The sequence below is a fragment of the Leptosomus discolor genome, chromosome 1, assembly GCF_034619465.1.
Source record: "Leptosomus discolor isolate bLepDis1 chromosome 1, bLepDis1.hap2, whole genome shotgun sequence".
Taxonomy (NCBI): domain Eukaryota; kingdom Metazoa; phylum Chordata; class Aves; order Leptosomiformes; family Leptosomidae; genus Leptosomus; species Leptosomus discolor.
In genome coordinates, this window is record NC_141391.1 from 214873082 (window position 1) to 214900964 (window position 27883).

Here is a 27883-nt window from a genome sequence, read left to right on the forward strand (position 1 = left end):
CGATTTGGCTTCTGTGTATTGTCATTCTTGTTCCTGACGGCTGGCGTCAAGTCGCTAGTACTCAAAGCTGCTGTTGCGGATCTTTCCAGCCCTGCGATGGGTTCAGCTAGGCGGTTAAGCCGACAGCTGAGTTACGCTACCTTACACACGTTAAGCGGCAGTCGGTCAGTCCGTCATCTTGCTAGACACTGGAGGAAGTCAGAGAGTCTCCAGCTGGATGGATAACTAACGGCCGGCATACCCCTGTCGGACAGAGATAAGAGGCTGGTTAAAACCAAGGGAATTTTTAGACTCTTCCCAAATATCGCCTGTCTTTTGTTTGACACAGGACTTGTCATGTCTCCCTTTCTACGTATTGGTTTATCCAACTATGACAGTGGCCCTTACCTGCCATCCCAGGGGGAGGTGATTAACCCTTACTGTGCTGTGATGGTTAAAGAAGCCGTGGAGTCAGGTAAGTTGGGAGGTGTTAAATATGCATGTGAGCTTTTATAAGACACGTGTGCACCTTACTGTGTCATTTCTGGCATGTCAGAGGCACACTGGTAAATCTTTATAAGCGTTCGTGAAGGGCTTTTTGTGTCTCAGAGCAGTGCAAGTTTGGGCTTGCATGGTCTGCCAGACAATCTGATTTTAAGATGATACCCAACAAATCTATGTCTTCAATTTGATGTTAATTTCTACTGAATTACAAGTCCCAGCATGTGACAGAACAGATGCTCTGAGCTGTATTCAGTTTCACTTTTGTACGAGCAGTTGCTGGTTTGTCAGTGGGACTCCAGACAGATGAAATCTGTGTGTCCTGGAAATATCCTGGGAGGGCTGTCTTTGTTTATCACATTTTTTTTTGAGGAGTTAATGGGTCCAGTAATTTCCACCATTTTAAAACACTCCCTCTCAAGCAGCCCCAGTCTTTGCAGAGGGAGTTAATTTCTCTGTGTAATTGCTGTACTATGTAAAATGTTTGAAAGTGAAACCTCCTGCTTAGCTGTTTTCTGTGTCTGGACATATGTGTTGTTGCACAATTTTCCTGATTGAACAACACTGATGAGTCCTCATTGGGAAAACATTTCTTATACATCTTACGCATGAAAATAGTCCCAGTGAGGGGATGAAAAGTTCTTCAGTGATGCTTTTCAAGAATCATGAAGATCAAGACCTTCAATGTTTGGGAATTCCTTGTATTGGCTGTTATTTATCTTAAATCTCTGATAAATTCCTAACTCGACCACTGTGATTCTTTAAAAAATTAAATCAACCCTTTTAAACCTTGAGAATCCCCATGTCTCTAATCTCCACAGGATGTTAAGGAAACTTCAAAAAAGGAAATTTTAGGATTTAAAAACAATTCAGTATTTCACTGGGTTTGTTTGTTTGTTTGTTCGTTTGATTGATTTTTAAGAGTCGGCATTTATCACACTGAACTTTAGCTTGGCTTAAATGATACTTTAAATGATTCTGGAAGATGTGGTGACTGGTAAATTCAAAAGGAAAGTAAACACTGCATGAAAAGATATCCCTGAGATCTCACTTTTTACTGAAAATGCCCTATTTTAGCTCTGTGCAGGGCTTGGCTGTTTGCTTTAATGAGGCCTTTGAAAGCCATAACTCAAATTAAAGTCTCTGTCAGTTCAAAAGTGAATAAAGTCAATTTGGTCAGAACAGACATATTTATTTGCCTTACACTGAGCTGAAAGCATTTTCTGGCGTCTAACAAACACGAATGTACTAAGCGATATAATTTTTGTGCTCCTGAGCATCAATAATAATAACGGTAATAACAATGATGATAATAACAATAATAATAATAACAACAACAATAATAATAATGACAATAATACCTCTACCAACAAGAAATAAAAAAGCGTGTTTCAGGGAACTTTTCTCCATTAGTGAGGACTGAGTATAGGAAAAATGACGTCCTTCTATTAGAAGATGCCTGTTTGCTGGGGTGTAATTGCATTTGTCTACCCATTGCTCAGAGCATGCTGGGGCAGCCAGGGGCACTTCTCGTCATGTCAGTGATAGCAGTAGGAACGTCCTGAGAGTGGTTCACCTCAGATCCCCCTCTTAGGGTGGGTTGAACCACCCCTGGGAGGTGTTAATTTGCTGCTGGTGGAGGGTGTCTAAATGCATAGATGACTAACCTTACCTTAAGGTGATAAAGCCAAGATGAGGCCATGGTGGGATCCATCTCCCTTATAACTTGAGTCTTCTGCAAGGATATCAATATCTGAGCAACTCAGCTACCCTTGCATCACAGCCCAAAGGAACAAACAGGGATTTCCATGGTGGGATTCGTCTTGCCTTGAGGAAGACATCCATAGTGTGCCTGGTGCATGACACCCTAGAAAAGCCCAGTGCTCTCTGCTGACTCTGAGGACAGTTTAGACAGTCCTCTCAGAGGTACATGTCTGAAGTTCAGTGAGATAAGCCTGACTCTAAATGCCAGAAATGCCCTCAACATGACCGTCCTGAGGAGCTGTCATGTTCAAAGAGGTTCAGAGGAGGCAAAAGGCAATGAAGGTCTCAGGGCAAACATCAGCTGAGTATATTTGAAATAGCTGCATCTCTGCTTCGTGATTTTTTTGGTCATGGCTTGCTTTTCGGTTCCCTGGTTTCACAAAGCACTTGCTGTTCAGTGGTAATAGGATGAAAAAAAAAAAAAATTATATTGGTACCCTGATATGCAAATTTTGGCTAAAGTGGCATATCCAAGGAACAGGAGTGAATCAGCTCCAAAGTTGGTAAGAGATGGAAACAACTCTGACTGCCAGCATTGTGCTCTGGCACATGGCCATTGAGATTTCTTCAGGGCAAGCGATTGCTATATAGAGGTCAGTGCAGAATGCGGGGCAGGACGTGCCTAAACTCATCTGAACCCAGGATGGATCAGGTTCCAAATTCCTGCAAGCTCCATGCTGGAACTGTTTTGGTAGATGACTCTGCTCTGGCTTTTGCAACATCCTATTATGGATTGGATCTGTACCATGTGTAGCATTAACAAAGCATGAGGAGTTTGGGGGTTTTGTTTGTTTGTTTGTTTTTTGCAAATGGAGCAGTGGTAGATGATAAATGCATTTGGTTCCCAAAAATGAGAGTTTGAGTCTGACTTTGGGTTCATGCCAAAGTCTGTCCCTTATCAACCTATCGTGATGGCTAGGTCGTTAGCACAGAGGTCCCCAGGATCCTGGGAGTAATGAACATCATTGTTGATGCAGGGGTGTCACAACACCCTAAAGAATTTAGGAGCTCAGGAAAGCTCTTGGGCAGCTTTTTTGGTTTTTCCACTTGCTTATTTTGTAGAAGAGACCTGGAATTAAAGATATAATCTTTAAACAAACAAACAAACAAACAAACAAACAAAAACCAGAAAAACCCCACACCTCCATGTAGTTAAAAGTGTTATAGCAATTTATTACTGATGACAAAACATTTCAGAAATCATGGGTATAAAAATATCTGCCCTTTAAAAATGGCTTCTGCATTCACAAGCCACCCGGCCCGGTGCCATTTTACCACCTGTCTTTGTGACATTTGCTTCGTGAAAGATCCTGCTCTATGTTTGAACTCAGCAAGACTCCAGGAAAAGTGCTCCCAGCTACAGTGGAAGCTGCTGCCCAGGAAAGACAGATGCTATTTTATTTTTCAGGAGCCCAGGGTTAGATTAATCCCTGGCAGAATTCCACAGATGTCAGCGGGGATGTGCCGGGAGTGACTGTCTGATCCCATATATTGGCCAGTTCATTCACATTCCAGGGTTTGTTTATTTAAGCTGTATGTTTTGGAGCGCAATGCAAACGACAGCACTTGTTTTGCAAGTGCTGTGTTTCACATCTGTGGAGTTTCACTGATGTAGCAAAGAAATAACGGTGCTTACTGAGATTTCTGTTCTCTGTGATGCTGGGAAGTTTATGCCTCGTTTTCATGTCTTGTTTTGTTTGCTTTTGTTGAAAGAGTGCATTGAATAGATATTTGCCAGCTTGATGGGAATGAATTAAGCACACAGACAATGAGCTTAGTATGTGATTGCCTAAATCTGCATATGTGAAAAGTCAACTCCACTTAACTGATAGAGATGGATTCACTTTAGTCTGAGGTGCTCAAAACTTTAGGGAAACTGAATTTGAATCTAAGATTTAGCTGCACAACCAGGCAGGACAAGAGTGAGAAGTGATTTTACGCTGCAGGAATGGTCTCTGCTCAGTTTTTCAATGCAGTCCAGTGCTGATGGTCAAAGCAGACTGCAGCTCGAATCGAGCTTATGTCATCCAACCAAGTACAAAACTACTTTGTGACAGCCAGGTGTTGGGTCATGGAGTGAAATTTCAGCAAGTCGGTATTGGTTGCATGATCCTGCATGCCTCTCCTCAGGAGGCTACTTTCTCAACCTAAATCCATCTAGTGAGTACAGTTTATATAGTGGCTCTGGCAGTTGTTTCTCCAGTGTACGGGCTGGTGAAGGGAGATTTTTGTTATAACCTCACTGCCCTGATATTTATTCTCTCCCTAATAAATGTTCTCTCGTTTCCTGAGATGGATATTACACAACTGAGAGTCACTGTTTCCTTTTTTCCTCCTTCTCTCCTACCTCCATAACTTTGGAGCTTGTTTACCAATTTTAATCCATCCTGAAGGTGCGGTACAAGCCTCAGAAATCCCTGCATTCCTACCTGTGTAAATCAAAGCTGATTTCCCATCTAGGGAAAGATTTTCTCCAGCACATGTCACATTCCAGGCTATTGGCTGCCTATGCTTTTCCAGCAGAATGGGATGAGGGAAAGGCTGGGATTACTGGAAATAGGAGCAGGGTCTTTAGAGAGACAGGAGTTGCAGGTCTGCTGTTCACACGACTGCTGTTTATTCTTTTATTCCTCCAGTTTTGGCATTTGATGGGTTGAAAATTTGCAGACAGTAACTGTGACATAGAATTTACCTTGAGTAAGTGTCAAAGCCTTTTACAGGGCTGTATGAAATAAAATGAGTTGTATGAAATAAAAAAAGCTGGCTGAGAGCCTTTTCAGAGAGAACTAACTAGAGATAACTCTCTGAAAGCTAATGCTAAGCTTCAGAGATACCCTTCACCATTTTAAGATGCATCTTCTGTGAAGGAAGAGGAATTAATGCATGAGGAAGAGATGCAGGAGAAGTTTGCTAGGTTGAAAACTCTACACCACTGTGGATGTGGTTGCATGTCTGCAAGGCAGTTCATGTATTAACATCCCTGAGTTCGCTGAGATGTAGCGACTGGACATGCGCTCCAGCTGAACCTCAATCTCGAAGTGCACCCAGCTTTTGGGAGGGATTGAAGCAAACCTGTTTCATTTTGCATTGCCATGGGACAGGTGATACACGTAGCTGGTTATCTGTGATGAGAGTCACCTGATTTAATGTATCTGTGGTGCCAGAGACTACATTTGAGATCTGCTCAATAAAGTTAATGGAGCCAAGGGTGGAAGTTCTGTTTTCTAAGGTAGATGTCTGTATTTGATCAAAAGAACACACCCTAAATCCCTTGATTTATATTGATTGTATTCACTTCACTGGCTCTGAATGGAGCCAATGCTCAGACAGCTCAGATATGGGCATACATATCGTAGACACCTAAAGTTAAGTGAGATGAATCCCATCCTAGGTTTCACTTCCCACAGTAACCTCATAAGATACTCTAACACAGTCCATTACACACCACGCCGGGAGAGGGACCTTAAAGTGGGTAAATAACAGATCTGTCTGAGGTACGGCAGAGTGATGGCTTTAATGCAGATGAGAAGAAAGTCCAGTCAATCCAAACCACTTCTTGTTGACAGAAAACGGCCAAGTGTATGTGCAGAAGAAGCCCACCATGTACCCACCCTGGAACAGCACTTTCGATGCCCATATCAACAACGGCAGGGTCATGCACATCGTTGTCAAGGACAAAAGTGCCGAAATGGTTTCTGAGACCACAGTGGAACTCAAGGTGCTGGCAGAGAGGTGCAAGAAGAGCAATGGGAAGACAGAGATATGGGTAAGCATCATTAGCGCCTCTTGCAGGTTGTGATGGGGAGCTGCTGTGGGGGTAGGGGAATGCCTAGTGTCCGTGCCAGGCTGCGACTGCGACCAGCAGGGCTCCAGGAAATGGCTGCCATCCAAGGAATAACATTTTGAGTCTATGTGGGTATGACTTGAAGGAAAGATTTCCATGCAAGAGCATGGCACATTCGTATTACCTGCTGTCATTATATTGAAACACATGCCCTCTGTGAGCAAGGATTCTGGTTCAGGTGAGCCAAGCCCACAAATTTGTTGTCGCTTAGGAAACCAGTTGGGGACAAATGGTAATATGAGTGGCTAAACGTGAATTACTTTATGTGCTCTGGGGAAACAGCTTTAAAAATTTAATCTAATATCAAGTAACTGAGTCACAGCTGCCTGACTTCAGAGTTATGTCAGAGGAACTCCTTTAAAATCACTGGGGGTACAGCAAAGTAAATTTGAAGTAACAGTCTTCATAAGGATGCTAAATGTAAGGTTGTGTTCCCTGGTAGTCCAAGCAAGAAAGTTCTTGATAATAGTCTTTAACATGTAGTATTCTGTACCCATGCTATGAATAACAATGAAGTGGAAAGACATTTGGAGAGAAACTGATTACCTGGATATTTTGTTTTGTTTTATTTCTCATGCCAGTTCTCAGGCTGATCTGCTGGGTTAAGCAAAGAGTAGAAAAGACAAAAAGACCTTGGTCACTTAACAGACATAAGAGCAAGATTTGGTGGAGACATTTAACACGTAACTTGGAAGGAATTGAGATACTTAGGGACAGAATTGAAAACCAAAAGGCACTGCTCAGTATCACTCCAACACCAGACTTCAAAGCCATGGGAGGCAGTAGCATGGTCAGGAGAGGGGGCACATAGGCTGGGGTGCTGCTTGCTTGCAGCAAGTGTAACAGGCCTGAGGTCAAGTGGAATTGGGAGACCCTGGTCCTGTTGTGTATCAGCCTGAAAGCAGCTCCTGACATCTCTCCACTCACTGCCCAATCCAAGTCACAACCTAGGGAGAATGGTCCCAGATACCCATCCTGCAAGGGTCATGAGGGGAAAGAATATAATTTTTCTCACTTTTTTTGTCCAAGGTCACTGTTTCAGCTGGAAGGTAGAGAGGTAACCTTGCTCAGGCTGAGCTGGAAGTGGTGGGGAAGACACTTTTGTGGTTCTTAGGCTGAAGAAATCCTTGAATTCTTAGGCAAGTGGATCCAGACTTACAAAGACACCTATGGACAGAAGGGTCAGATAGGTCAGAACTTCCAGGTCCAGTGGCAAGGCCCATAAAATGCCTGAGAAAGCTTGTAGCATCACTCACATTAACTGTAATGGAAGTTAGACTTGCAGGACCAAGCTTCTGCAAGGTTTCAGTATCTTAGAATCATAGAAACACAGAATGGTTTGGGTTGGAAAAGACCTTAAAGATCATCTAGTTCCAACCCCCGTGCCATGAGCAGGGACCCCTTCCACTAGACCAGGTTGCTCCCAGCCCCATCCAACCTGGACTTGGACACTGCCAGGGAGGGGGCAGACACAGCTTCTCTGGGCAACCTGTGCCAGTGTCTCACCAACCTCACAGCGAAGAACTTCCTAATACCTAATCTAAATCTACCTTCTTTCAGTTTAAAGCCATTACCCCTTGTCCTATCACTGCATGCCCTTGTAAGAAGTCCCTCCCCACCTTTCCTGTAGACCCCTTTAGGTACTGGAAGGCTTCTATAAGGTCTCCCTGGAGCCTTCTCTTCTCCAGGCTGAACAACCCCAACTCTCTCAGCCTGTCTTCATAGGTTTCTTTTAAATACCTGACTGAAGTTGGCTGATTTTTTTAGAGGTGCTCCCACTTCCCCTTGCAAGATCCAGTGGGAACAACAAGTTGTCTCCATAGATAATGGTGGTCCTGAGCTGGTGTCTGAAAAACTGCCTACAGCTGCTGTGATTTAGTCATATCTATCTCTTCTATCGTACTGCACCAGGAGTCTGATAAGAGGTGATCTCTCCTTTCTCTATAGCTGCCCCACACTACCTTGTTGCCCCACACTGGTATGAGCAACCCAAAAATTAGCTTTCGTTGGCATTCATCAATTCCAGCTAGGAAAAGGAGATACCTTGAGTCATCTGAAATGATTGTTGTGTCTTTGAGTGACTGTTTAATGATCGCACTGGTCTTTTTTTCTTGTTTTTCACTTATCTCAACCAGCTAGAATTGAAACCTCAAGGGCGAATGCTGATGAATGCAAGATACTTCCTGGAAATAAGTGGCAAGTGATTTTGTTCGTTAATTGATAGATGTGATTTCTGGTTATGTGGGGCAGACATGGTGTCTTCAGTGAAAGTACAGCCTGTGTTATCACTGATTTATTCATAGGAACGATCATAATGGCTTGAAATGAACACTTCAGAAAAGCAATTTTTATTGTATGGTGGGGATGAAGATTGACTGTTCCTCTGTGATTTGCAAGGCAGAATTTTGGCCATTTTACCACTAAAATGATAGATTTTCTCATTACACTAAGTAAGACAGAACAGATACATAAGGAGCCATCTCCCTCTGAAATCATTCTACTTGTGTGTATGCACACAACATGAGCCATGGTGTGCATTATAGTGCAGATGTAATGTTTGGAATGCAATTTATGGTTGACAACACCACAGTATATGTGTTAGTTTGGCTTTTAAGATCAACAGCAACCTAGACAAAACAGGAAAAGAACCTAGAGAGTGATTCATCTCATCAAATGCAGGTTTCTGCTGCAAGGTGAGCCAAGTCATTCACTGGCCTCAGTTGCCTGCTCCAGCTAGACCTCCAGGGACATGGCAGCAGCTTAGTCACCCTGGAGAGGGGACACACTGTCATTTACATGTCTTCCCTGGGAACCAAATCCCACCTGCAGAGTTCGATGTTCATGTGAAATGCATTTTACTTTGTCGAAGAAAGTGGGTTGTGATCCAAATTCTCAGTCTCATTCTCCTGTCTTTGATGCCAAAGTTCTCGCTGCCTTTCACAGATGTGGGGTGAAGCTGTAAGGTGTGGATATCTGGAAGGACCTTCCATTTATAGAAACATAGAAGTACTGAAAGCAGCTAATAGCATGTCCATACTGATATTTTCTTCACCTATTCCTACCTTTAATATAGAATAGACTATTTTTGCTTCCTTGTACGTTGTAAGATACTAGAGAGGTCAAAGCATAAAAAATGCAAGTTGTGTTTGTATTACAAATAGCAAGATCAGCATCAGATCACACAGGGTGGCAGCTTCCACAGAGTACCTATGTAACTTGCTGTGTAACGCATGAGTGAAACAAAACGGAGATTGAGAGTGAGATACTGTGTGCATATCTAGGTTTGTAGACACCGGCACATGTACAAGTGCACATGTGTATATGCATGTGTAGTTAGAATCGGTTTGTTTGCTGTTCTGAAAACTTTAAATGTGAACTGTGAATAATGGCATGGACACAGCAAGCAGTAAAGCATTTGTTGGCATGGAAAAATAACAAGAAAAAAAAATCCTAGAAACATACATACGTGCTCACACACACATATATGTACACATAAAGAATTCAGCTAAATACCCCCCCACACACATATATTTACACACATGTGTGTCTGTGTGCATATATAGATGATTATTAATTTTCATGTAATTTCATCTCTTTTACAGCATGGTTCTTCAGTGCTATACAAAGTTAGAATTTTATGTTTAACTGCAAATTACCTCTCCTTGGGAAATTTCTGGTCTACATTTCAAAAGCAGCGTTATAAGTATTCAAGGGAGCTCAGAGTTCCAAGTTTAGTCATTTTAATGTCCTTGTAGGAATGTTAGATGAAAAAAATACAAACATGCCTTGCATGGCTTTCAGAAAATGGTATTTCTTAAAAATATTTGTTTCTGTGAGTGAATCATTGGCATCAGTCACTTAGTATTTTGGCAGCTGCATTTTGTCAAGGCGCCTGTTCAGGGCAGGGTACCCTAATAAATCTTCTCTTTCCTTTTCCCCCAGATGCAAAGGACCTGGCTGACTGTGAGACTGAAGGGTTTTTCTCCTTGCACCAACGCAGGGGAGCCATCAAACAGGCCAAAATCCATAATGTCAAGTGTCACGAGTTCACAGCCACTTTCTTTCCACAACCCACCTTCTGCTCTGTCTGTCATGAGTTTGTATGGTAAATGAAAATAGATCTATGCGTTTTCCCCTTTTAACCCTAGGGACCAGTTCTTGTGCAGACACGGTGCTTAGGGACATGGTTTAGTGGTGGACTTGGCAGTGCTAGGTTTACAATTGGACTTAATGATCTTAAAGATCTTTTCCAACCTAAAAGATTCTGTGATTCTTTGGTGAATAACTGTGCTCCTGCTGTCAGTAAAGGTAGCAGGACTGGACCCTTGGCGTCTGACTTGTAGAGTTATTGCATCACTTCAAGGATGTGGTTCAGAGTTGTAATTCCAACTGTGAAAATTCCCTTCATTTTTTAGTTTATTTTTTAATAAATATTTTTATCTTTGGCCAAATGCACAGACATGTCTCATCAGCCCAGTTTGCTGTTTGGATATTGTGAAATTCAGAATGTGAATAGGGGCTGTGAAAACCACAGGGAATCACTCCACAGTTAGATTGAATGAAGATATTTAGATTAGAGAAGCTCTATAAAGACTGATAAAAAGCAAAGCTGGTTTACTCTGTTTCTTTCATAAATGCTGCTCTCTTTTCTTCTGTCGAGGCTTTCAGAAAGTTCAGAATTAACCATTTCTCTGTTTGTTTCAGGGGTCTGAATAAACAAGGCTACCAATGCAGACGTAAGAAACTTTTTTGATTTTGTTACTATCATTATTTACTCGATCCTCTCATAAGGAATTTATTTAGTAACACCGTGATACACTTGCTCTTTCAGAATGTAATGCTGCCATTCATAAGAAGTGCATCGATAAAGTAATAGCCAAGTGTACAGGATCAGCAATCAATAGCAGAGAAACAATGGTATGTATTATTATTTGGCTGCTTTTAAAAAACTTGAGTGTCATTCAGATCTCTCCTACATTGCTGTAAGGCAACTGCTGAAGCAAAAGGTGTTCCTGAACTAAAGGCTGTGTGATCTGATCTGTGCCCTTTCTTTTTTACATTCCCAGTGGTTCCATTACCTCCTACTTCTGATTTACACAAATGCAGCCGCTGAATAAGCAGCTGCTGAATCAAAAGTGACCTTTTTCTAATGTATGACGTACCGCTCAGAGGAAAGTCATGGACATGAGGTAGAGATTTACTGGAGGAAATTCTTCACTAAATGATGTTAGGCAGGACGTCACACTGAATTTTCAGAGCAGTACTTTAACATCCCACTCTGTCTTATCTGAGATTTACAGACAGTCAGTGGAAGATCTAGCATCTATTTATTCATTTTATTTTTCTTTTATCCATCTAGAATAAATCTTCTTTTTTGGTGGGCAAAAATGGAACTTAAACTCTTGACAGGACTATTCACTTTTTCTTAATTGTGTCCCACAGCTTCTGTTTGCTTCCAGCCGTACCCTGGCTCCTGTTCTCCTTTTACAGTCTTTAGAAATTAAATTCATCTCAACTGTCTTCTGATATCTCCAGGGTAGATCTATCCAACTTTTCATCACCTTTGACTCCCTATAAACTAAAAGAAGAAAAGGAGACTCTTCCAAAGAGTGATTCATGACAACAAATGTAGACATCCATTTCAGGATCAGATGAATAATTTTTACAAGTACCTCTGTTTTTCCATTGAGCATTAAGGGAGTCTGGGTGCATAAGCTGAGATAAGTCAAGACCAGGGATTAAATTACCCAGTTTCCAGTGAATTGCACAGATTTTATGTACTGAAATATAGCTTTGTTTGTCTGAATGACAGTTATAGATAGTTTCTTCTTGACGGTCATACTCAAGGATAAAGGAGCGGTAGACATCACAACTTCTGTGATACAAGCCCAGGGGCTGTTGGTTTTCCATGCAGAGCTGAGGTGGAAAAAGAGTGAATTGCCAACACTGCTTTTCTCTTGCAGTTCCATAAAGAGCGGTTCAAGATCGACATGCCTCACCGCTTCAAAGTCTACAACTACAAGAGCCCGACTTTCTGTGAGCACTGTGGCACGCTCCTCTGGGGCCTTGCACGGCAAGGACTGAAGTGTGATGGTGAGTCTCTGATGTATGAGTTGCAAGCTGAGCATGGGAGTGGTCTGTTGTCTTTAGAGGTTGCAATCTGATAAGCCAAATCTCATTTAGCACGCTTCTTTGCAAGACCTGTATGAGATGGCATCTGGGGTGGTGAGTGGTCAAGAGGACCATCCTTCACGGAGGATCATTCTTCAAGGAGGGTGACAACTGTCAGTATACAGAAAGATATGTGGTCCATGAGGCTGAAGAGTTGCTTCCCAGAGAGGCAAAGAACATCTCAGGGACTCTGTTGATCTTCCAAAATCACTCCTAGTATCAACTTGCATGCTCTGTTTCCACTATCAGACAGACCCAAGACACTTCACCATCTTCATAATCTTATACCAACAGGGAGATCCTATTCCATGATAACAGTTTTTCTCTGAGCTGATAGACTGTGGAGCTTTGGTAGCCTGTAACTGCAAAGGCTGATGGATGTGGAAATGAAACTTTTTGCCCAGAAGAAGATATAAAAAACCTTCATCTCCATAGAGAACCAAAAAATTACCTAAGTGCCATCTCACGAGACATAAGCCATGCCCAGGCTTTGAGATGTTTACATGGCTCATCTCTTCCCTTGGCCAACAGCAGCACGTGTTCCTGCACAACCTGACATCAAACCCTTTACCACCTAGCTATCCTTTGTTGTCCTGACACCTCTTGTTCTTTCTTCTAGCATGTGGCATGAACGTCCATCACAAGTGCCAGACAAAAGTAGCAAACCTTTGTGGAGTTAACCAGAAACTAATGGCTGAAGCTCTGGCAATGATAGAAAGCACCCAGCAGGTAAATACTTTAAGCCTTGAGTGATCTGAAGAAAGAAGGATCAATTGTTCAATGTTTGTTTCAGTGCAAGAAGTAAGGGCGTTGAGTGGACCACTGTGGGATGAAAGTTCAAAGTAAAGACAAGGAAATGTGTCCTTCACGGAATAGTTAGTTCAGCTCATCTCAGCACTTTGTGGAGGCCAAAAGTTTGCATGGATTCAAGGGACAATCTCCAGTGGTCATAGAAGAGAAATCCATTCAGGAATGAGAGAATGATTAATTCTGTTGAATAGAAAAGCATTGCCTTTGAATTGGGGAAATCTCTGAGCCACATCTCTGGAGATAGGGAGAATATTCTGACCAGATGACTTTGCATGCCTGCACTCTTCTTACCTCGTGCCTGCTTGACCCCCATTGCAGATGGGACATGACCTGGATGGACTTTTGCTCTGATTCAGTAGAGTTGTACTTACATTATGTTCATAACTGAGGTTGTGTAACAGGGTCCAAGGCAGAGTGAGAGGAACTTGGTTTGGGTGCTTTTGCTGTCACTACCTTGCTCCATGCTTGTGACCTAGCAATTTGTCCTGTCACTGTCTGATCTGTTGTAAAGAAACTCACTAGAGCATGGACTCTCATGAAGAGACTTGGGCCTTGGGGAGAGGATCTAGATACTACTGTCATATAAGCAACACCATGTGAACACAGAAAATTGAATTAAAAGAAGGAAAAATAGCTTGTCACAAGCCCAAAATTGTAAAAGAATTTAGATATTCTAGTTCAAAAATCAGGATTATTAGGATGCCTCTCAGCTCTTGAGTAACCTCAGAGAGGGACAAAATCCATTGGTACCTAGTCCTCCATATTTAGGTAACTCAAGTATCCCGAGGCAACATCTTCATCCATACAGCAGGGGTTTCTCCATCTATACTTTCCTGAGGGTCTATCTACCAGTTTTAGCTCTGCCTATTTAGCACCTTTATGTGGTAGGTAGTGCTGCCAGACCTCCAAGGAGGAGTTTTTTCTGCTCTTGCTTCTCTATTTCCTACCTGCTGTCTCTCTACAGCTCCTTGCACTGTACACTTGGAGTCACCACTGAGAGGTGAAGAGGGCCATCACTAGATACTTTCCTCAAAATATTCTTCTAATCTCCAGAAATGTAGGCTTTGATTTATCTTGAGCCATAGATGAAGTCTTAAAGTTTAGTAGCCCTCAGAGGATTTATCTTTCATGATTTTGTCTCATCACCCTTGAATCCAGACAAACTCTTAATTTCTGCAACATCCTGGTCCAAGGAGTTCTACAGAGTGACATCCAGATACTGTCCAGGGATGAGACTGCAGCATGTTCCAGACTCTAGTATTTTTCCAGATTTCTCTTCAAAGAGGACTATTGGGAAAGAAATTGTTAATTTAAATGCCCTTTGTGTGGATAGCCAGGTACTCAGATCCCTGTGCAAAACAGAGGATCTCTATATTGACAGTACAAAGACCTATTAACACCCACACACATCTCGCAGAAGGCTATGAGTTCCTCTAGGTTACCAAACCTCTAAACGTTAGTTACAGACAGTGTCTTCTCATAAGCAAGGACCTCTTCTAGATCTTGACTTCTGTGACAGTCACACTCAAGAAGCCAGAGTGTCCATAAGCTCAGAACATGACATTTGGCTCTAAAGTCGTTTGCTTTTTTCTGTAATCTAGGCTCGCTGTCAGCGTGACACTGAACAGATCTCCAGGGATGGACCTCTTGAAATTGGCTTCCCAGTTCCTGTGAAGGAGGTAACACCACTTCAGGCATTGCCAGCATCTACAACAGGAAAAAAAGGTAGTTTCCCCTAGTTGTGTGGGACAGCAGGCTTTGTTAATGTTTTGGTTTGTACGTGGTTAGGTGGAGGTGACAACGATGGGGCATTTATTAGCCATTGAATCTTTCATGCATCTTTCCAGCCTAGAGCAAGACATATCCTTTCTCATCCCAGGATATCAACAACTCTTCCCAGCCACATCACTTGGGCATGGCAGATACTCTAGATGTCAGCCTAGTTCCTTTCCTTTCTATAAAACTGCACTTCCTCCATGGTATCCCAACCTCTGGTGACATGAGACACCAACCACCACTCATTCAGCTAACCCCTAAACTCTCTTTCTGACCCAGTACTTGAGCACACCTCATACCTCCACTGGCAATAACGTGTTTATTCCCTTCCTGGGACTCATAGACTGTAAAATCTGAGAACTTTAAAGAGAAACCAAACTTTAAACAGGAGATTGGGCGTCCTTCTGATCACCATGGCCAATTCTCTTTCTGATTTCATATTTTTGTGCGGGGGTTGACATCCAGTACCTTTGAAAACCTTTGCCAGATTCCCACTTCATTCACCCAGTAGCTGATCTAGGTGTCATAGCCCTCTGTGCTACAAGAGCAGACGTTTAGGAGGGTGAATGAGAGATCAGGGAACAACAATGATTAAGAGACCTTGCACAAAGCTACTGGGGGCTTAGTGGCCTAAAACAAAATTACAGTCTCCTGTGGACATCTCCTGTTCATCTGCTTTGTGCTTGAGTCACAGAACTCTGGATATGAGGAGCAAAAATGCCACCACCTTTCATTAAATGCATGTGGCCCACGTAAAAGGCCATTTCAGGAACCCTCCAGCTTCATGGTTCATGGTACCCCTCCAAGATCTCTACTGTAACTGCAGCAGACATGTGACGGCACTGACACGATGCTTTTCTGCCTCCCACAAGCTTTAAAATGCATCTACCAGAATGGGGAGGGAAAAAAAGAAGACTACAAGTGAATCAACACTTAAACCTAGCAAGGACTGGGACAGTGGGTCCTCAGCTCCAACCCTAACCAAAAATCAAGCTGAGAGCCCAGGCCCCACCATCATCCACTTTCTCAATGCAAGTTAATACTGCCCTGTGTGGAGTTAATATCTTGGAAACTGGACCTAGAGCAAAATGTCAGAAGGCATCAGCTAAAGCACAGCAGAGCCTCTTTATACTGGTGCTTTGGGTTTGATACTGTACAGCACCAGGCTACTGACCTCAAAGGCTGATTTTGGTACCATCTGCACTAAGGGGACAGTGCCCTTTGGCCCCAGAGGGGAAATAAAGGTTATCCCCATCTGTGCTTATTTTCTTTCTTTTCTGCAAGTAGAACTGGCTATGCTGATGTGAATCAGTAAAGCCTCAAATGGTTTCAGATCTGGTTTACCTGTGGGTCTGTTTGCCTGCTGAGCAGTGTTCTTGCTGTTCAGCAATTTAGGACAATACAGCAAATGTGCGTTTCAGTACATGGGGTAAAGCCAGTAAGGGACAGAATGTCTTGGAAGTGCACGTACATCCAAGTGAATAGAGTATTGAAGAAACTGAGTAGTTTCACTCCAGGATAACTGGAGTACTTGATCAGAGCTTTACAGCCAGAGTAGGGACCCAATAGGAAAATGCTGTCCCATCTTTTCACATGCTAGCTTTGCCAAGGGTCTTGAACAGGCCTTGAAAAAATGAGACCACATCATAACGGCCACGAGCAAGAAGAAATGAAGAACACAGGTGACCAGAAATTAAGGGTTTGGTCATGTTTTGCTGCCATAAAACAGAAAGACAGATGAAGAAATTTGCAAAGTGGGAGTAGTGACACTGAAGAAGATGGAGTTACTCTAGAGTAAAATTTCCTGTGGAGAGAAAGCAATGTGGGAGCAGAGCCAACCCCCTTAGTCAATGTGGCCACTACACTTCCATTTATTTGAAATACCCTTTTAAAACTCTAAACACAGTACCTGTGAGTGTTCTAGGGATTTTCTGCTCATTTTCAGGGATTTATTTGAATGATTTGTTGTGTGTTGCAGAGCCACAGGGCATCTCCTGGGAGACTCCAGTGGAGGGCACGGTGAAGAGGGAGTCTCTAATAGAGTCAGACTTGGGAGAACAGTCCCATGAGCAGGAAGAGCACCAAGTGCAGCTAAAACTAACCATTGAAGATTTTGTCCTGCACAAGATGCTGGGGAAGGGCAGTTTTGGCAAGGTAAGCATCAGGGGAGTAGATGCGACTGCATAGGTCTGCATGTTGCTTACTATGGTACTAAATAGCATGTGGTTTGAAGGCCACTTAGGAAAAAATATCTCCAAGACCTCAAAGAACCTTTGCTCTGGCATGGCTGAGTCTTGAACTCAGTCTTCTCCTTGCCTAAGACAAAGATCTTCCTGGCCTTTCCCTCTGCCCCGTTAGTTTGCTGTCTCATGAGTGCTCATGACAGGAGAGGAAAGTAGTGAAGCAAAGCTGCAGCTTCCCCTTCTGTGCAGGCTGACAGGGCCTGGGAATTCACAGAGAGCTGATGGGAAAGATTTCTGTGCTGTCCCCCTTCATGCAGCTATTCCTGCCAACATAGCTGAGCAAGCTCAGACGGAGGCAGAAGCATTAGCTGAAAATTTGAGGGTGGATCACCTTCCGTCTCCAGAGCAGCAAGTCCCCAGCTGGGAACACTAACTGCTCTTTCCCAGCTCCAATCTGTGCTGGAGCATAAAGCACATTTTGCAACAGCCAAGAATTTGTGCTTTTGAAACAAGAACCACCTGTTTTCGGTGGATTCATTAATCTTGATGAATTGTGGATTGTTCCTCCTCCTTGCAGGTGTCCCCTGGAAGGGGACTCGTGTTACTCAGTGCCAGTGCAGAGCTGCGTGAAGCAATTTCAGAGGAACTCACCATTGTATTTTCACAGCCAATAAGGAGAATGAGTATCATTATGTATCACATTGCTCAGATCCCACGTCTTTCCTAGGTGGAAACTGTGCCTTAAAGAAGGGCTGCTTTTTGCCTGCTCAGTGAGCTGGAGCAATTGCTGCAGCCAGTTCTTAAAATTTTTACTCTTCTGGTAAAATATTTGCTGTGTTGGCTTTCCATACTTGAAAATGCTTGGCATGTCTACAGTTTGCATGGGAAGCAGAGCTGAGACTTCTGAGTTACAGCTAAGCCAGAACACCCCAAAATCCACAGGCCAGACTAACATGGACACAAGAGCATAGATGCCATAGAAGCATTTATGTTGGAAGGGAGGGACCTCTGAAGTCATCTAATCCAACCTGCTGCTCAGAACAGGTCTGATTAGATGAGGCTGCTCAGGGGGTTGTCTAGTCCAGTTTCACCTCCATTGAAGCAGATTCTGTACCTTGCTTCAGCCCTCTGTGTTAACATGGACTCTCCAAGTCTGCAGCCATCTGCCTGTCTCTGCAGTGCACCATGTGGGTGTGGAGAGGGTGGGTTATTTCATGCCCTTCTGCAACAAACCTCACCCACAAGTTTCCTGTGTAGGTATTGCTCCTGGTGCCCTTATTTGCTTGGAGGGAGATTCGCTTCCCCATAATGGGGACAGAGCGTGCAGACCTCAGCGCTCGAGGTGTCCCTCCAGCTTTACGTGGACCAGGGAGGTTGAGGGCCAGACCCATGAGGAAGCCCCCTCTGTGTGAGGTCTAGCAATGCCTACCTGTACCCTGGAAGTCACAGCGTGAGTCACAAATGTACTGTATTCCCCAGTTTCCCCAGGAGAGTAGTGCCCTGCAAAAACGGAGGTAAAAAGAGTGCCTGCAGTATCAGCACTGTTAGCATTTCTGGTCATTCACTGCAGACACAGAGGGAGGCTCTAGGCTCTACTCTCTGTCTAGTGCTACAAAGTGAAATGCAGCAGTAGCCAAAAGAGTAAATAAAACTTTTGTCAGGGCTAAAATATCTGAGCTTACTCAGTAAATAGTGTGTGGCAGAGAACTTCAAAGACCTCTTTGATGAATCTTACATATTTATTCAGTCTATGGGAAACAGTGTCGACAGGCTGTTAACGTAAAGATCAGGACTGGCACTGCCTTCCAGCAGAGACTACTTTGCTCTGTCGTCTTTAAAAAAACCTTTCTTTGCTGCTCCTTCTTTCCTGCCCATAAAAACAGATAGAGGTCCTAACTTCTCTGGGATGTGTTTTGCTATTCTCAGAGAAGTCTTGCAGAAGCACAGGGGACCCAGCCGGTTTGCTCAGGCCTGCTGCTTACTGGGAGGAAGGGAGAAAGTCACATCTGATGCAGATCAGTCTAACTACTGGTGGACATCTGTTTACACCTGCTGAGGATATGGTGCAGGGCATTTGCATTTCACATCTTGACTAAGCAATATTCTATGTTTTGTTATTTGAAGTCAGAAAACAGGAAATGTATCTTATGAGCATTTGCATAAAGATGGTTTCTGTTGTCAGAAGTGTTTGGCTCTCTGACATGTCCTGTCCATACGAGCATGTAACCCCTGCTCTTGCAATTGGCAAGAGCTTCTCATCCTTCCCCAGGGTTCAGCTTCACAAAACTATTCTGGGTGTGGGGAACAAACTCAAAGTCTACATGGTCCTAATGGCAGAATTGGCCTTAAACATCAGCTGTTCTAAGGTCTACCCTAGTGAATTCTCCAGACCTCAGCTCCCGTCCTCACATGGCTGTTTGCCAGCTCTGAGAGAAAAACATTGCTCTTTCTGAGCAGCTGTTTCCACCCTAGGTATTCCTTGCTGAGCTGAAGAGCACAGACCAGTATTTCGCCGTGAAAGCCCTGAAGAAGGATGTGGTGCTGATGGATGATGATGTTGAATGTACAATGGTGGAGAAGAGAGTCCTCTCCTTAGCTTGGGAGCACCCATTCCTGACTCATGTCTTCTGTACGTTCCAGACCAAGGTGAGACAAGGATCTGTCACCTTCCTCCACGGGCTGAGGATGCCTTGCTGAGATATGGGTACTTGGTGAAGTACTTAAGTCTGCTAGATGTTAGGGAATAGCTTGGACATGAGGTGGTGCTAAGGGAAGGGATCTTCAGGTTAACCACTTGAGAAGTGGTACCTTTATGCTGCAGTGATTATCCTGGATCAGAGCTGTCTCAAGAAACTCTGGTTATGAAGAATAAACATGCTGTCATTCACTTTAGGAGTCTTCTTTCCCCCCAGTTACTGTTCAGTTGCATCAGATTCTTCCTAATTCGGCAGGACCACTGGTGGTGAAGGCTGCAGTTCAGAGGGGCAGCACAAGGCACCTTCACCTGAAATCCTGCTTAGGACTCCAAACCAAAATTGAAGTGTCATTTAAGTAACGTATGAATCTTCAAGGCCCTACATGGCAACAAACCACCAACTGATTAGCTTTCCAGATCCTTTTCTACAGCCACAACCAATCATCTTAACACTAAAGCACACACAAGGCATAGAAAAAAAAATGCTGGAAGGAAATTTGAGAGATTGTCTTGTCTATCCAGCATACCCAAACCACTCCTGAGACATATTTGCTGTCCCAAAGCTCAAATTCAAAGGAACAGTACTCTCTCAAGGCTGCTTGTTCAGGGTTTTGTTAGGATGCTCTCAGTCCCTGTTCAGTCCCAGGATTTAGTGTCACAAAATACTGCTCAGTGTGAGGTTAGGACCTGCTCAGCAAGAGGCTCACTGCTTCTGCAGGGTCAGGAGAAACAAATATAACCTCTGCGGTATATCCCAGTCGTCTGCAGGATGCGGCACCTGTTTAAAGACAGATTAAATTTATAACAGGGAACAGTCTGGGAACTGCCATAGGCGATGTGACACTAAGCCCTGGCATTCATGTTTAACCCCTTAGGGACTGACAGTGAGCATGTCCTGGGAACTGTATCCTTGCCTGGAGAAAAAAGGAATTAATTCCCTTTGGAGGGGGTTAGATTTCAGAGGAAAATATAAATGACCCAACTCCAAAAGCAAGGAAAAGCAAGACTTAATTAAAAAGACGAAATATTCACAACAGTCACAGCTCTACGAGGGAGCTTGTACTCCAGGGAGAGCTGCTTGTGCTGCCTGCAACTCCAAGTGCCCAAGGGAATGTTGACTGACGCCAGTAGCTGACTTGCACACAGCAGCAGAACCGTCTTGTCTGTGGTCCAGCCCTGGTCTGACTCTGGTCTGGAAGCTGGAGGTCAGGTTTGGGATGGATACAGCAATGGCAGCCTTCAGCTCTGGCTTCAGGCAGCGCATGCATACAAGTGTCTGCATCCCTCATGAGACTGCAACAAAAAGATGGCAAACCAAAAGGAGTCATGTCAGGAGCCAGACTGGATTTACTGACCGTTTAGCAGGGGACCGTGCTTCCAGCTGTGGCTGAGGCAAGGAACACCTGCAGGATGGAAAAGCAATGAATGACTGAAAAAAACATGGGTGCCAGGCTCAAAAACCCAAGTGATCTTTTCCTACACTGTCCTATGGGCAGCGACACAGTACTGCCCTCTTGATGTATAGAAAGACTCTCCATCCATCTCATCCCAAGTCACCTTTGCCACTTTAAAGTTATTTGATCTCTCCATTTTGCTCTCAAGTTCACAGATAGAGAATCTGGAATGTGGCTGCCCAGGCCAAAGCCGCTCTGGGCTGTGATTGATTTCTGGCTTATGTTTTTCTCCTCTGACCTTTGCAAGCCAAGCAGCGATCACTCAATGCATGAAAGTCATTCACAGCAGAAGAGCTGTGATAAGCCATGGACAGTCTTTCACGGCTCAAAGGACAGCAATGGTTCAGTTGTAATATCTTTTGGAGCAATCGTTTTAGAAGCCAGGGTACTGCTGTGTAGTCCCTCTCTAGACTTTAATATTGAAAATTTGAATTTTCAATTGAAAAAATGAATCATTTTTTTTTAAGCTTTTACTGGATAGGTAAGTAGTTTCAAACAGAAATGCATGTGTCAATGCCGTTCTGAATCTCTAACGCTTTGACTCTCAAGGTTTCTGAGCTGCTTCAGGTCCTGAGTCCCTCTGCCAAGGACAGTGAAAACAGGAATATTCCTACACTGGAACCTCAGTAGTCCCCATGTCTCCAGAGGGGAAAAAAAAGTCATATAATCTGTTGACAGTTCTTTGAGCTCTAATATGAGTTTCTTCCTGGCCTCAACCCAGGTAATCAGTGAATGCTGAAATAAATAAAGCTTGACAGCCCTTCAGACAGGTTTTTGTAGACACCAGGCACCTAATACTCCTTTTTATTCCTGTGGAGGTTGAATGATCAGTGCTTTTGAAACTCAGAATACTTGTCATGTTTTGCTACATGAGAATGAATTCAAACGCATGAGGGTTTTTCCCAATCTGTTTTTGAACTTGACTGCTTTATTTTACTGCAGTAATCTTTGCATCCAGATATTCAGCTGACATAATTATATGGTGTGAATTTTAATAAACAGGCTCAGAGAGCTGCTCTGTTGTATTAGGTTTAAAGGGACACTGTTGTGTAAAAGAGGAGGAAAAACATGTTTATAATTCTGTGAAATCCCAAAATTAGTAATGCCAAAACAGTGACTAGCATCCCAGTGCTTTTGTTTTATTCTCCTTTTTGTGTTTCACTGATCTTCTGTGATAAAAATAGGCTTTCTCTTTTTGAAAGTCGCTTTTGTTTCTAACTGTTTCTTTACTTCATTGATCAAGTTTTTATTCACATCCTTTACCTAAATGCAAATCAAGTCTTGAGGCATTTCGGCTTGTAGCACACAAATAGGAACACAGAAGACTATCTCAGCCCAAAAGAGAAATCATCTTTATTCCAATTTAAAAGCAAGTGTAACAGAAACATTTATTTTCTGCTTTGCCAATGTATTATGTCTTTTCAAAGTCCTGGTGGTGAGCCGTTTTCACATGTTGTTTTAATGTGCTTAATACTGACTTTAAAATCTCTTACATTGGCAGGAAGGAGAAAAGGATTGTTAATAAGAAGTGTGATCCTAATTTAAAAATTCTTAGGCTCTGAACGGTTTTCCATGAGTATTTTCAGGAGATTTATCATTAAAATATTTCCTTGGAGGAAATTGCACTTTCTGCAAAGTTTTCCAAAGGCACTTTCCGTTTTCTTCTGTCTTTGTCTTGCTGTTAGAGGGACAGGGCTGAATTATTTGACCTGAATCAGAACATGTAGCTTAGCACATGTGCATTTCACACCCGTTTGATGCTCAGCTCCACTGCCTGGCTGTGCCACAGACCCTCTGAGCAGCCCTGGATCAGGCTTACCTGCCCTCCCCAGGCCATGCAGGATCCCCTGTGACCACAGCACGGCTGCAGGGTGTGGATGCATTGCACGGAAGTCATCCTGCAGGGCAGTGAGGTTGCAAGCCTTGACTTCCAACACTGCTGAACCACTGAAGCACAGCAACCTATTGGACAGACTAAACAAGACACGGGGTGCTCATCACAAAATGAGGTGTCCTGTGAGGTCAGACTGGGTGTCTTTCTAGCCAGCATCCTAGTTTTGACAGTGACCGGGGAGGAAGGCTGAAAGAGTAGAGGGTAATGCAGAGATTTTTTGCCTTGAACAAGCCATCCTTTTCCCTTCTACAAACCATCCCTTGCCTTGGTGTTCAGCCATTGGGGAGACATGGTCTTGACGCTACAAGGTTTCTAGGTCTCCATCCTCCTAGTGTTTTGGGGGGGATACATCAGCTTGGCAACTTCTGATTCAAGGCTGGTTGGCCATATTTGAACCAGCTGATGGGAAAATTGGGGAAGAATTGGGAAGCTTAGGGAGGATTTGAGGATTTTGCCTCTTGCAACCAGCAAGCAGAAAAACTGGCAAGGTCTCATTCAATCCTGGCCAAAATTTCAACAGGGTTCAGTAGAAATAGCAGAGCCTCAGTAGAGCTTTGGGATTTGAACAAGTTCTGCCAGAGAAGGTGTGAGCAGCTGTAATTACAACATCAAAAATATGAAGTCTTTACAAGACACTTCTAGGTAGTGTCAGTCCATGTGGTATGAACAGGTGGAGTGTGTTGCCAAGGAAAAGAGGGGGCCAGCTCACCAGCATGGCTTTTTTAAGTGATAGATGATTGACATCATTGCTTTCCTGTTGTCCAGATCTGAGGAAAATCAGCCCAAAATGCATTCAGCTTTGCCTGTGATTTCTAAAAGTCTGCAGTGTAGCTGATATTCGTCCTGAATAAAAGTTGACTTCTTAAAATAAAAACTTTACTTTTTTTCCCCTACTTTTCAGCTGATGAAGTATTTATGTTTCACAAATATGACTACTTTTTGTTTAGTTTTTGGTCTGGTGATTTTTTTTAATCTCAAAATCTTCACAGAATTATTTTTCTAGCCTTGAGATTAATTAGTCTTTTTCGAAGACACCACCCAATACTGATAGGGTGTCTTGGTTTGAAAAGACAGGTGTCTGTGGAGGAAGGCAGGAGCCTCCCTTGAAATGGAAAGTGCAACCCCCTTCCCTCCAAATTATTATAATTTTGAAATTAACGGGCCTTCAGGCAAAGATATGGGGAATAGGAATAGCAGTTCTTTACTAATATATATATATATATAACACAAGGCAGGGAAAAAAACAAACAACCCACTGGTTTACACTGACAGAGTCAGGAATACAACCTGACACCCTGTTAGGGTGGCAGCAGCAGTCCGATAAGATGCTGGCTGCAGTCCTCCTGAAGCGATGGGTGTAGTTCTGTTGAAGTAGCTATCAGGTAAAAGAGTCTGGTCTTCCTCCGAAGGTCCAGTGGTAGGTAGGTAGCTCTTGTCCTCTGGAACTCCAGTGGGGGGAAAAGCTTCTCTCGGAATCCAGTGGAAGAAAGGCTGCTAGGGTGTTCAAAATCTCCGTTTTTATTTGGCATGGACTGCTTGGCTCTTTCCCCCGCACCCCCCCCCCCCCCCCCCCCCCCCCCCCCCGGGCGGAGCATCTCACAATGGGATGGGGAGTCGTGAGGCAGTTCCTTGATGGGCCATGAACAGGAGATAGCCCAGGAGCGAGTTATCGATAGGTCAGGCGATAAGGCGTTGTTGTGCCCAGTAACAGGAGATAGTCCAGAGGGGGGAGGCAGGGAGCACCGCCCCACCTGGTCTCAACAGCTCCTGAAGATGGTCATAGAATATTTTTTTTTTCTTTTGGCACATTTTACACTGTAACCCAGGACATAGGGAAAGCCACTTTCTCTTATAAGACAGGGCTGATAGTAACTCATTTTACCACTATGAGTGCTGTACTCTGCCTGCTCTGAGCTGTGAGAAGGGTCGTAGGATCTCAGAACTCATTTGAAAGCCAGTCATCTCTCCACCTTTACGTATACACATGTATTTTTATATATGTATATAAATATATTCACATGCGTTGTACCGAGTAGACAGGCACACAGAGCTAAGCATCCCAAATGAGCAGTTTAACATGCAGTCAAAATTGCTGAGAGTTCAAAGATTATAATAAAAAGTAAATTGTGAGATCAGGGACTGGACTGAATTATTTGACAGCTGTAAGAAATGCTGCCATCTCCAGAAGATAGATTGATACTACACAAGAGGAAAAAACACTCTTTAGGCCAGAGAAGAAAATTAAACCTGAGGTTGCTTTAATCTGTAACAAGTTGGCTTTGCTCACCCCCAGCTGGTGCAAATAATACCTCCTATGGTCACCTACTAGCAAGAAGTGACCCTGTGTTAACTGTTCCTCATGGGAGCAGACACAGCGAGGAGCATGTGCACTGCTTGCTTTCCCACTGGGGGGGATGCTGTGATAGGATTGCAACACTCACTGAGTGGTGTGGTGGAGAAGGCTGGCTCTCATCTATCCCATGAAATAAAATAGATACGAAGCATGGATGAGCACCCAGACTGGGCTGGGCTGAGCTGTGTGAAAATGTGAGACAAGAATCAGCTGCAGGAATCTTACAGTGTCAAACCTTTCTCTTGGCAAGGGACAACCTAATTCAGTGGGCCTGCAGTAGGGTTAAGTCACGTAATCTGCATTGAGGAGGCTTCTCCTTGTGGAGGCATTTGTTAGGGTAACTGCTCTAAATAAGGGTAAAGCCACACTGTCCTGCAGCATTAGTTATTCTGATATTCATCCTCCTGGAAGCCCTGGGAAGAAGAATTTTTGCTCTTCAGTAAATGGTGTTAAATTGTGTATTTGTATGTATGCAAGTGCTTTCAAATGCAAAGAAAACAAAATCTGAAAATCTCTGCAGAAAAGTGCTCTGGAGGGCTTCCAGCTGGTTTGAGGATTTTAAGAGCCTGTTATAGGATGTACCTTCAAAAGATCAATTTAAATGCTGCCTGCTTTATACTCATTGTTTATAAAGTTGAAAGCATCTCTGATAGTGACTATTCATTCTCACAGCAGTCGAATGCAGAACAGAAGCAGGTTGGTTTAACTCCATCCCTGCCATGTTCCAGGGAGGCAGAGAGAGAAGGTGGCTCTGCAGAGAGGAGCTCAGCTCAGTACAGGCACTGAGGGACCGATGGGGCAAGAAATTGAGTTCTTGCAGTAATCAAGTCTTTCAGCACCTGGCAGGATTGACTCAACTAGGGAACCACGTTATTTTGTGCTCAGGATGGACACCTGTATGTGTCTAACTGCATGTTGTACAACACCGTGTTGTACGGTTCTGTCTGCTGCAGGAGCAGCACGTCGTCCTCCCGCAGAGGTGTTTGTCGTGTTCCCTCTGCTTCAATGGAGAAGGCCCCTGGAAGATGATCTAGAGGCAGGGAATGGCTGATACATGGATAGCCTCAAGACAACTAGTGACACTACCCTGGGGCAGTGCCCATCGCTGAGTGCAGGGAATGCCTTTACAGTCCTCCTTGAGCTCTGTGCTTGTAAAAGGTGGCCCCAAATACTCCCGTGAGACCAGACTTATTCTGTTCTGTTGTGTCAGTCTGGAACCATGACCAGAAGTTTGACTTGAGTGTTTGCTACCCAAGGATGCTCTCACAGGGGGTCAGCAGGTCATCTGTCTTCAAGGCAGACAGGTAGGGCGAAGGCAAGGGGCTCTTCCCAAGCCTCCCTCACAGCCATGTACATGACATTTCTGTTTGTTTTCTTAACATCCCTGAGCTAGAACTGTTGCAGGGGATCAGGGCATGACAAAGTCATGCCATCGCAGCTGCCACGTCTTGAGAAATACCCACTTAACCCACTCTCGCCTGCCTCAGGTGCTGACAGACTTCAGAGCCTGGCAGCAGCAGACAGGAGCCATCAGATATCTTTCCCAGGACAAGAGGAAGTGTAGGTTGGAGCCTGTCTGCAAACACATCCTCTGTGCTGTTCTAACCCTTTAACCTCCAGCACACTGTTGAATTTTCGGTGGTTTCAAGCATAGGTTTTGCCACTTCCCATTTTTAACGTGTTCTATGGCTCTGTAGATCTCAGGCTTAGGAAGCTGTCTCCAATAATTTGTTGCAGCTTGCACTGCTTGATTATATCTTGCTACTCATAATGACGAACTTAGGGCTCATCTCAAGTCATTTTTCTCCATGGGCCATTCCAGACAGCTGACCTTTGCAAGGAGGGGAACTTCCAAGTCTCGTAGCAGAAAAATCGGAGTGATGCCATCTTTCTTTTCAATAGTGTTTGTGTGCCACCCGGTAGCACCTGGTAGACCGTGAATGTCGGTATTAATCATGCCTAAGTCAAATTTGTAGTTTTCGGCTTCATAGATTAGGACAGTTGAGCAACAGAGTTCATATAATTGTCTTTGGATGCCAGTTAATCTGAGAGGTTGTCCACCTTTTCTTCCTTCAGATGGCAGAAGGATGTTGCCCAAGTCCCCAGTTTCAAGTTAGAGTCCCCAGTTCAATTAAATAGATGCGTCAGGTGGTTGCTTAAATCCATGAGCAAGCATAGCATGATTGGTTGTTCCACTGAATAACATGGACCTCAAGTTACGCTTAAAGATGTGCGATAAGGTGTAGGCAAAATCAGTGAACTTCACAGGGAAACAGGGGGTTTTTCTCCTTCCCACTCCACTGAAGCTGGATCTGGCCCATTTGAAGATCCCTTAGGTTTCTTCTGTCCCAGTGTGATACATGCAGCTGCTGGTCTGTTGTTGGCCAAACCTTACCACCTCCCTGTGCACCTTCACACAGAGCATCTGCTCAAGTGTTTTCCTGAATGAGTTCCTGAGC

General features: G+C 43.7%; 1 protein-coding gene across 2 annotated transcripts in view; it reads left to right on the top strand.

Moving 5' to 3' along the window:
• The first annotated feature begins 336 nt into the window (after window positions 1–336).
• The window catches only part of PRKCQ (protein kinase C theta), a 45592-nt gene continuing 18045 nt past the window's right edge, over window positions 337–27883 (top strand). For both annotated transcript variants that reach the window (XM_086474929.1, XM_086474937.1), the window contains exons 1-11: window positions 337–454; window positions 5811–6010; window positions 8224–8284; window positions 10031–10193; window positions 10793–10824; window positions 10920–11005; window positions 12052–12181; window positions 12879–12988; window positions 14671–14794; window positions 16824–16999; window positions 19501–19674. In XM_086474929.1, coding sequence (XP_086331055.1) covers window positions 337–454; window positions 5811–6010; window positions 8224–8284; window positions 10031–10193; window positions 10793–10824; window positions 10920–11005; window positions 12052–12181; window positions 12879–12988; window positions 14671–14794; window positions 16824–16999; window positions 19501–19674 — 1374 coding nt within the window. The remainder of the gene's footprint in view (window positions 455–5810; window positions 6011–8223; window positions 8285–10030; window positions 10194–10792; window positions 10825–10919; window positions 11006–12051; window positions 12182–12878; window positions 12989–14670; window positions 14795–16823; window positions 17000–19500; window positions 19675–27883) is intronic.